At 35.5% G+C, this 11,136-nt stretch overlaps 1 protein-coding gene across 7 annotated transcripts in view; it reads right to left on the bottom strand.

The window, feature by feature from the left end:
* The window catches only part of SCN1A (sodium channel, voltage gated, type I alpha subunit), a 130,945-nt gene that overhangs the window by 33,853 nt on the left and 85,956 nt on the right, over positions 1 to 11,136 (bottom strand). For 5 of the 7 annotated variants that reach the window (XM_012726114.1, XM_012726107.1, XM_012726119.1 and 2 more), the window contains 6 exons: positions 10,218 to 10,598; positions 8,842 to 8,974; positions 7,492 to 7,730; positions 6,198 to 6,371; positions 4,918 to 5,274; positions 3,242 to 3,724 (listed from right to left, as the gene is read on the bottom strand). In XM_012726114.1, the coding sequence (XP_012581568.1) occupies positions 3,242 to 3,724; positions 4,918 to 5,274; positions 6,198 to 6,371; positions 7,492 to 7,730; positions 8,842 to 8,974; positions 10,218 to 10,598 (1,767 nt within the window). The remainder of the gene's footprint in view (positions 1 to 3,241; positions 3,725 to 4,917; positions 5,275 to 6,197; positions 6,372 to 7,491; positions 7,731 to 8,841; positions 8,975 to 10,217; positions 10,599 to 11,136) is intronic. The other 2 variants (XM_012726117.1, XM_004674582.2) reach the window with 1 other exon arrangement.

Raw genomic sequence — 11,136 nt, 5'->3', positions numbered from 1 at the left:
ACAATAGCTTATTTTTAATAAATGTTTGACAAATGTTTACAGGTAAGGAGAACTGTATAATCATAATGAAAATTGAGAGTTCTTTTTTGAACAGACAAGTTGTGTGTCAATCACAATTCTCTTTCTATTAACTTTGGGGCAATTATCTTGGCCTCCTTAACCTCTTGTTTCTAATTTTTTGTCTAGTTTCTAATTTGTACAATAGTTTTTATTTCACATGATTGTTGTAGGAATCAAATAGGGTAACGCAAGGAAAATGTACTGGCTAAAAATAATACTTTTCAGAGAAGTTTTTTTATAGTTATGATATGTGTACTTTCTGGTATTTGACTTTTTAGCACTAACATTTTAATACATACTAAAATAAAGTAGTGAAGAATATAATAGACCTAGTGCTTGCCCTCTGGTTTCACTATCAGATAAACATGCACATAAGCAAACAGCGCCAAATGTGAAGATAGGGTTACTAAAAATTACTATCAGCACCATCTACTGGAGTCAAAAAATCAAAACAAATCAGTGTAGATGAAAGTGATATTTGGGACCAGGAAAAAAAGAAGAGTTGAATAGATAAGCTAAGTTAGCTAAAGAGGATAGGATTAAACTGTTCTAGAGAGAGAACAGGAATAAAGACAGAGCTTGATAGTTCATAGGGAGTTTCGATCAATGTATTTAGATGGGGAGAAATAGTGAGTACTCTGGAAAAATCAGTGATGGTTATTTTTTGTAGAACGTGTTTAAAGCATATTAAATAGTCTAGACTATTTGACAGAGAGAACTTTGAACAGATTTGCCTTTTAGGGAGACCACTTATTGTGTAGAGACTAGACTTGTGAGGGGGATATTTATATGAGAGACCCATTTGGAGGCTAAGGCTATAAAAGTGAGACATGATTGAATTCTGATATTTGGTGAAGGCAGAGAAGTGGACAAGATCGGTAGCCTCAGATAATGAAATAAACATAAAGAAGAGGAAGTCTGGATATTCACTGACTGGAGGGCGATATCTTCATGGAGAATAGTTGCCATCTCAGATACCTATTAATTTGATAATTACAGTAGGGAGAAAAACAGAAATCTATCAACAAATTATTTGTTCACTTATTTAATAAATATATGCATTGTGGGGTTAAGATGGGTAAGACATGGTTAGTATTTTCCCTGTCCTAAGGAGTGCATCTTAATGATTTAGAAGATTACATTACTAAAGAAACTTCCTTTTCATTTTTTCCCTAGAAACTTACTGTTTAATTGGAAGAGAAATGATTTTACAGTCATTTGCATGGTCTCAGCAGTTTTGCTCAGCTTTCAAAGTTCTTCAAAATTGATCCAAGCCACCAGTCTTAATTATTAATTTTTAGTGGAAACTCATATTTCTAACCAATTCATTATCCTTACTACTGTCTGAGACAAGAATCTTTATGAGGTTTTAAAGCAAATTTCTCAGGTTATTTGAATGTGCTTTAAGGGTATAGGCCTACTGGAATTTAAAAAGCTGTTGAGGGGCCTCCCTTGTGGTACAAGGGGTTAAGTCATAGCACTATGACGCTATCCACAGCCACTGCATCACAAGTTTGATCCCCAGCAAGGGAGGTGACTCACATTGCGTATCAAACCTTTCCTCTTTCACCTGCTGCTCCCCTCAGCAGTGTATTTCTGTAGATCTGTCTGTTCTGCCCCCCCCCCATTCTGTCTCTGGTGAATCCTCTCACCTACCACACCTCTTGCTTGCACCCCAGCTCTTGTATGAATAAATAAATAAATCTTACAAAAAAAAAAGTTAATGAAATAGACCCATGCCATACTTTACATGCATTTAAGGGCCAATAGAAGAAAAAAGTATAAAAAAAAAGATAGCCTCCACTTTTGTCCTGATATAGGGGACAGTGATGCCTGAGTGTGTGCCTTATGGAGGAAGAAAGACAAGTACAGATCTCTATTCTATCTTTCTTCACACTGTTATCCTTGGTTTCTGGAAATGGAGACAATGTGTCCCTTGCTCTGCCTGTAGCTGCATTTCCTATGATTTATACCCAGCTACACCAAAGTACTAATTATTTCCAAATACACACTGTTTGGCCCTATAAACCTAGAGCTTCATAGCTCTAGGTTTTAGCATATTTGTTTTTCTGACTGGCATATTCTTCAGGAGATAAATTAAGCAAATAGAGAATTTAATGAAAACAATTTAAGAATTAATCAGAAGAGATAACATTTAGTATTTTCCTCAAATAAAAACATACAACTTGTTATGAAGGAGGGCAAAAAGAAAATCAGATTAGTAAAACAGTAACATCAAATAGTTACTATGTGTTAGGAACTGTGCTAAACAATTCACTTCTCTTTTTTTAATGATATATTTACTTATGCATACAAGAACTGGAGTACAGGCAGGGGGTTAGAGGATTCACCGGAGAAAGAGTGAGGAGCAGAACAGGAGGAATAACCAAAATACACTGCTAAGTGGGCAAGACAGGAGAGGTCTGCTGCGCCATGTGGATCACCTCCCTTGCTGGGGATCAGACGCCTGCTGCAGTGGCTGTGGACAGCTTCATAGTGCTGCACTTAACCCCTTGTGCCATCAGGTAGGCCCCAGTTCACATCTCTTATATTATGCTCTCAACGAAGTCTTAAACAGGTAATATTCCCACTCTGGGACGTGGAAACTGATGACTAGATAGTTGGGTATGGTCACACAGAAAGTGGTTAAAATTTAAATATGTAGTATTTAGTTAGCTCCAAAGAATAATCTGTTACCAACATTATCATTGTGTCCTTACATTTCTAAAACAAGTGCTTAGAAAATGGATAATGAAAAATGAGCATTTGTAATTTTAACTCAAGGCATTGATATAATTTCAGCAATGACCCATTTTAGATAAGAGTCATTATTGAATTCAAGAGGAGGGACATTAACATATTCAAATGAAACAGTTCTAACAGAGGTCATGATAAGTAACATTTTGAACCAATAAAATAAGTCACAACATGGAAATCTGTATTTTAAGGTTGAAAGTCATTTTCTAAAATGCAATTGTGTGTATGTGTGTAGGAGTCACTTTTAAAATGTATACACACACACATAGAGGATCACGGCTTATTAGTATTCACCACTAGCTACTACTCCTGGCATGGGCAAATGGTATTGTTATGATGGTAAAATAATATAGGTAGAACACATATAATCACAATGTAAGCAATACATATATAGTTAGACCTACATTCATCTATAAAATCTTACCTCTTTGCTTTCTTCCAGATCTGATTCACTACTGAAGTCCTCTGTGTTCAAATTTTCAAAGTCAGATTCTCCAACAGCAATTGGTACAGTGACAGTAAGACTGGGATTGTTTATGAATGACATGTAATCACTCTCATCGATAATGTATTTTTCAACACTGCTCCCAGTTCCTATTCCACTTGTGGTTCCATTAACATCTTTAAGGTAGTCAAGATCTTTCCCAATTTCTGTTGTATGATTGGACATACAACTATCCTTTTTATTGTTTAGATCATCAAGTGGCTTGATTTCATCTAAGATCTTTTGTTTTCTAACAAAGGATTGTTGAATAAATTCATATATTTTTCTCTTGACATAATCGATACCCTTGTGCATCCTATCCACAGCAATTTGGAGATTGTTCATTTCATTATCATCATCAGTGGCTGCAAGGTTGTCTGCACTAAATGAGCTCAGAAGCAAGGCCAGAAATAGGTTCAGGACCTTAAAAATAATACACACATAATTACAGAGTTACCCAAATGTAAAGAAATGCAGATTGAGATCACTTATAAAGAAACTATAAATTCTAACTAGATGTGAAAGAAATAGCACAGCATAATGACTAGAATCTGGGTGACCTGGATCTGTCATGTGGTTCAATACTACATCATACATCCTTGGGCAAACACATGAGCTGCCTGTATCTCAGGTGTTTCCACTTTAAAAAATGAAGAAGCTAATGAGTTGACCTAAGATTTAGCTAACTTTAAAGTGATGTGGAAACTGATTTATATGCTTATTATATAAGAGTTATAAACTTAAAAATTCTTAGTGATTCAGTTATGCATTTATGTGCAATATACAGCTTCTTTATTAACAAATGGAGTTATTGAATTGACTATTACTTGAAAAATAACCATTAGGATCCAGAGTGAGAATTAGGGTGTTAACACAGACATTGACAATTGTTTTTGTAACCTATTGTACTTCTCATACCCTGTTGCTGACTAAAATTAGATCTATCTATAAATAATAACTAATTGTCTGTGAGATTGGCACATTAATATGAATAGCTTTTGGAATATTTCACATATTTCTATAGTATAGATAGTGATTATCCAAATGTGATAGAAAGAAGACTATGATAATCATTTGAAAAATTACAGGCATTAGTCATCCTTTGTTTCACTTTGAGTCACTAGAAATTTGACCAATGTAGCTTGGCTAACATATCTGCCATGTGACAGAGAATGATTGAGTGTTATATGCAGTGAAGGGGGAAGAAATGGTACAATCACAAGGAATTACCTAACGCACCACTTTTAGTCCTACATTAGCAAATGAGATTGAATTTAAAGAAAATCTGTAGGTTTTCATTCATATTTCTCCTTCCAATGACTCTGATGTATAAAATGTTATTAGCATATCCATCTAGGGCATCTAGGGTTATCTTCATCACGATAATCTATTGGAGTTCACATAAATGATGAAATGATTGATCAAGTGGAGATAAGTATAAAAATGACAGGTTCTTTACTACACTGTGGTGTTGTATAAATATACCTAAGCAATACACATTATAAATTATTAGTCCTGCTGTCTGTTTTGAACAAAATTGACCTCCACTCTATTATGTTCTAATCTGTTTTTGAAACACATATTAAGTGTATTATGTACATTTAGTAGGTACTGACCACTAGGTTTCCAATAACCATGACCATCATGAAGACAGTAAGGCACATGGCTTGCCCGGCAACCTCCATGCAGTCCCACATGGTCTCTATCCACTCTCCACACAGCACACGGAACACAATCAGGAAGGAGTGGAAGAAGTCGTGCATGTGCCAGCGCGGGAGTGTACAGTCACTGGAGATCTTGCAGACACAATCTTTGTAGCTTTTCCCAAAGAGCTGCATGCCAACCACGGCAAAAATGAAGACAATGATGGCCAACACCAAGGTTAGATTTCCCAGAGCTCCCACTGAATTGCCAATGATCTTGATCAGCATGTTTAAAGTTGGCCACGATTTTGCCAACTTGAAAACTCGGAGCTGGAGGAAAAAATTTCTATAAGTGAGAGTGATCTTTAAATCATTAAGTTGATAAATTTGAAATAATTAAAATTGAGTCTTCTACAATATCAGTTGTCTTTGAATTCTCTCACTAGTTTTGGACCCTCTACAGAGTCTCTAGTTCTTTCATTATTTAACAATGTAAATAATTTTCTCCAAGAGTGAATCTTTAATGATTACATGGGGTCTGCCTTTCCTTAATTTGTGTTGTGAAGGTGGTACTAAAGGCATACCACACCTACTCTTATATGAACAGGTGCATAACCATGATTTCCGCTGAAAGTAACATCAGATCTGAGCCCTTTTATAAGTGGGCTCCTTCAGTGTGTTGAAATAGCGAGATGTGTCTGCATTAAAATACCTATGACTTGATAATATATCCCTGATTTGTAAGCACATGTATCTTAATCGATGGACATATTAAGTAATCCTGCAGGTTTCTTCTGATTTTGGGAAGGAGCTTATTTTTCCAGAAGTAGAATTAGGAAGAATTTCTTTGTGCATATATTGGGTGTTCATATCATTCTCTCCTACAAAAGGATGTTTGAATGGTCAAGTTACTGATAAAAAAAAGTACAGTTTCACTAAAAGTATTTTCTTAAATCCAGAAATATTAACTGTAGTCATCTTTAGAAACAATAATTTGTCAGAATGGCAATCAAGTAATATGTTAAATGTTACATGACTATACTCTTTGGAATAAAGGTTTTTTCCAAATGGGAATGTCTAAGCAGGAATACCTTTTTATATTTAGGAATAGTTTTTGATAATGCAAATGTTAAGCAAAAACTTAAAATTTTAATGGTTGTGTAGGAAAATCTATGACTGTAGTATGTAAGAACTCTGATTATTGGAAAGGTTTTGTTACTTTTTTATTTTTATTTTATTTTATTTTTTTTTACCAATCGGAATGAACGGAGAACTGATAATCCTTCCACATCTGCAAGGCCAAGTTCTACGAGGCTCAGCGTCACAATAAAACCATCAAAGATATTCCAGCCTGCTTGGAAATAATAGTAAGGATCCATGGCAATAATTTTCAGGAACATTTCTGCTGTAAAGATCCCAGTGAAAACCTAAGATCAAAACAAAGTTACTCTTATTTCATCAGAAAATGGCTAAAGAGAATAACAGAATGCATGCTCTCAGAAGAAATTTTATGCTACTTTCCCCTTAAGGATTTTATTACTAGTTTATATCTGTAAAATAACTTAGTTGATTAAAAGCACTCATAAATATTATTTTACTTTATATTTATAGAAGTTCCATTATAATAATTTCCATGGTTTAAATTTCAAAACTATAAAAGGATAAATACTACAATGTAATATATTTTTGCGAGTTTTGTTTTTACTATAAAAACCCCTACACCTCAAAACAAAATCATGTAAAATGACTACCTTTTTAAAATGTATTTATTCATAAGAACTAGAGTGTAGGCCAGAGGTACAGGGAGTGACAGGATTCATCAGAGGCAGAGTTGGGAGCAGAACAGGTGGATCTATTGAAATACACAGCTGAGGGGAGCAGTGGGCCTGACAGCAGAGATCTGCTGTGCCATGTGGGTCAAGTAATATTCCTAAATTGAGCCAACTTAACATGTTAATAATTTATGCTCTTTTAAATGTAGAAAATATAGAAAGAACTACGTGGTAACCTCACCAAAAATGATCACACTAATCCAATAACAGCCAAAATATACTGGAGATTTTTAATATTTTATGATTTTGCTATAGTATAGATTGATAAAACAATGTAAGTCTTGCCTAGATTGGAAGTGGAGAAGTTGGAGACATTTTTGAGTTGTTAAATTACTGCTCATAATGCTGATGACTGAGCAAAATGAAAAGGTCTGTACTTTAATTTAGCCTTTTTTGGGTAGAAAATGAAATATCATCTCAGAAAGTATGTCCTTAAACTCTAAACTGCTTCGGTATCTTGGAAAACGTATAAAGTCAGTATTAACTTTTCAAATAATATTGTAGGTTGATGCCTATTGCTCTCTTCCTTAGTTTTTACCTAACATTAAAGAAATTAGTTTTGGCAAAAGGAGGGTGTACTAACTGGACTTAATTTCCATCTTTTGGAAACTAAGAGGTAGGAAGCTAAAAAGTGGAAAGACTATTTTAACTATCAAGTGGAAACAGCTTCTCACACACATCTGAAGAGGCCATGTTTACCCTCTAATATGCTTACCAGGTTTCCCACTGTCAGCACATTATTGAACTGCTCCGTCATGGGGTAGTGCTCCATGGCCATGAAGAGCGTATTTAAGACAATGCAGATGGTGATTGCCAGGTCTACAAATGGGTCCATCACGACCAGGTTGACAATATGTTTCACTTTTAACCAATATGGTGAACAATCCCAGATTAAGAATATGTTGGAAAATTTATACCAACAGGGTGGACATTTCTGCCTGGATTCTTCAAGTTCTGGATAAAAAAGTAAGAACAACCACTAAAAGATGTATTTTATACATGTATCATATTTATTTACTCCAGATCCACTAGTTTTTTTGAGCAATCAACACATTTTCATGTGATATATAGAGTAAGCCTCATTTGTATTTGATTTAGAAAATTATAGAATTTACACTTTAGACTCCAAAAAATATTTCCTTAGATATAAGCTACAGGTACAAAATGGAAGCAGCAAGAATAGTTTTCTCCTTTACACACTGACAATGTGGCTGAACACTAGCCTTACATTAATGAAGTCTTAATAGGAACATGGATTGGGCTGTATATAATCCTATGTTAATATATGGCTATACTGTTATACTCAGGCTAGAAGAGATAAGTCAGGCTTGGGGTTGAAGTGTGCCAGAAATCATTTTTTTAATTGTGTGTGTGTGTTTGTGAAAATGACCTACATCCCCTCCCTCATAACTCACTTCTCTGCAATCTTTAGACTGTTTAGAATGATGTTGGAAATTCTAAACTAAGTGGAACAAAGAGATGTTGACTATGGCTAAAGGGATTAGAAACCCCTAACAGAAATGCTTTATTCTGCATTTTCTTTCTTTTTTTTTCCCCCTAAAGATTTCATTTATTTATGCATACAGGACTGGGGTACAGGCCAGATGTGGGGGGATTAGAGGATTCACCAGAGACAAAGTGGGGAGCAGAACAGGCCGATAGACTGAAATACACTGCTGAGGGGAGCACAGGGCGGGTCAGAAAAGTTCTGCCATGTGATATGGTTCACCTCCCTGATCAGGATCAAACTTGTGCTGCAGTGGCTGCTGATAGCTTATAGTGCTGTGCTTTCACCCATTGTGCCATCAGGGAGGGTCCTTATACTACATTTTCAAGTTACTATAAGAGGAAAACATTCTTTTCCTTTAATATTCCCATATCACTGGGTTTCAGTAAGGTTTGCAAAACTTCCTAAATATGTGAGTAGGTATAACAAACTATGACATAAATAAGACCCATCATATTTTCTGTAGAAGGCACTGTTACCAAAGCACAAAATAGAAACATTAATGAGACAATATGAGTTCAGTGCAAATAAGAAACAGAAGTGGAACTTGTTACAAACCTTCTACTGTATTTGTTAAAATGCTAGCTATACTCAATGCTCTTTGCCTTTGGGAAGGATCTTCTAGAAAGTCCATGGACACATGGAAAGAACTTGACCTTCTCTTTCTCATCTCAGTTTCAGTAGTTGTTCCCTGTAAAGAAAATGCTAATGTAACAAGTGACTAACTTGAGTAAAATGATTAGAAACCAACCAGATGTGACACAGCGAATTCCACGAAACACATGCACCATGCACTTTCACATTTAATTGGCGATGGCAGATATTGCTGACTTATTGTATCATTAACCTGGAATATCCAAACTGTTCACATTTAGTCATACAGCAAAAACTTGAGTCTTTTAACTCTGATTTCATAACTTTATGAATCATGATGTAATTTTGATATATTTGATACATCTCTTAAAAACCATAATCTAAGTTATCCATGTGTCTTTACTAATGGTATAGTGCTACTTGAAATATCACAAAAGTGATCAAGGCATTTTATTTTGAGAAGATAACCATTTATTTTTAAGGATTATAAATGATTATGATACACGTAGCTGCCATCTCATTTTTCAACAGAAGACACAGATGGTCATTGACAACACAAACTGTATGTTAAAAATACACACATGCTGTATGGACAACAGTTTCATCCAGGGTACCAAAGCAATAAGTCATCTATTTCTGACTTAGTCATGCCTCATCATGCTGATATATTTCCAAGTGAGTTAACAGTCGAGTAAGAGGCAGCATGTGTTTAGAAATTCCTTATCTAGGTATACATTCACAAACACATAACATACCTTTATACACAGACAATTTGTTTAACTGCCTGTATTAATATTTTATGTGTGTCTCTTCACTTAGATTAGTTTGAGAAGACCTATATCAGCATTTTCTTAGTCAGACACATATGAGTACTAGAAATTTTAATATAACATAAAGCTATCTATTTAGGCACAGTGTTCTAAAAAATCTTCTAAACTAAAGCAGAGCTATATTGAAGAACAGGTTGGAAAGATTTATTATACACCCTTTATGCTTAAATATAGGAATTATCCATTTATTTTTATACCAGGGCTTTAGACGATGTCCTACTATCTAAGTTCGGCATGGGTATATAGCAAATCCTCCAACTGGAGGCAGTAATTTGGTATTGTGTCTGATTTATCCTAGCGTGCTTAATGAGTAAATGCATTCAGGTGTTATGCATGAGTATTGCGGCTTCAAGTTCTAGTTGGTCAGTCTACTAAAGGTATTACAAGATGCAGGTGCATTCACAGCTTGACCAACCAAGGATCATTCTCAAGGGGTTCCATTCTGTAGAAACACTGGCTGGTAAGGCAGTAAAGGGCCAGCCATGCCTAAACTATTTAAAACTTCCTTACATTGTCATCAGTAGCTGGCTTATCTATTATCACCTCTGGCAGAAGCTGTCCAACAGGCGATGTAGGAACCGAAGGTCCACCAACCAAGGAAACCACACCATTGCAATCCACAGTGCTGTGCATCTTCCCATTGGCTGGAAACATTGCCAGCATCCGGGACGACCTACTGGTCTGACTTAGGTTACTGTTGCGTCGCTCTCCGTGTCGTCGGGGCACAAACAAGGAGTCTCTCCTGCTCTCGTTATCTTCAAAGGTGCTGTGCTCATCATCTGCAAAGTCATTTTCTGATCCCACATCCTTTGCTCGCCCTCTAAAACTGAAAAGGCTTGTTCTGCTATTTCGCCTTGGAGAAAAGAGGGAGCCACGGATGCTCAACAAAGACTAAAAGTTTGAAACAGAAAAAAAGTAAAATCATTTTAATATGACCACTTGAAATGTGCTTTTTTTTTGGTGGAAGATTTAAATTGAAGGAGACTTCAGTATTACTTATAACAGAATGTGACTCATTCCTCTAACATTCTCATGTTGCATGCGTTCAGACTAAGTTAAATCAGTTTTAGAAGAGGCATTTTCTAGCACTTGTGATTATGGGGCAGTCGTAAGTCAAAGATATTGCAAAGACAAAAATCCTGAACTAGCATTGTCATGTTCTAAAGGAAACAGTACATCCTACCATGGACATTGCAAACACTGAAGCATGATCTTAATAAGTCCACGTTGCTTTTACTGCTCGTTCCTTTCAAGAGATTCCAACACTTTTCACAAATTGACTTAGTCTTTCTAAAGTTACAGTAAGTCAACTGTTACTCTTTCTTCATCTACAAGGTACAGTATTATTGAAATGAAGTTAAGACTTCTGAAATTCAGAGTGATGTGCTCTTCAATAAAGTATATCAAGATTAATAGTTTCGGCAGTGTG

The sequence above is a fragment of the Condylura cristata genome, unplaced genomic scaffold, assembly GCF_000260355.1.
Source record: "Condylura cristata isolate star-nosed mole 26May11 unplaced genomic scaffold, ConCri1.0 scaffold00002, whole genome shotgun sequence".
In the NCBI taxonomy this organism is placed as follows: Eukaryota; Metazoa; Chordata; class Mammalia; order Eulipotyphla; family Talpidae; genus Condylura; species Condylura cristata.
This window is presented reverse-complemented; position numbering and strand designations above follow the sequence as displayed.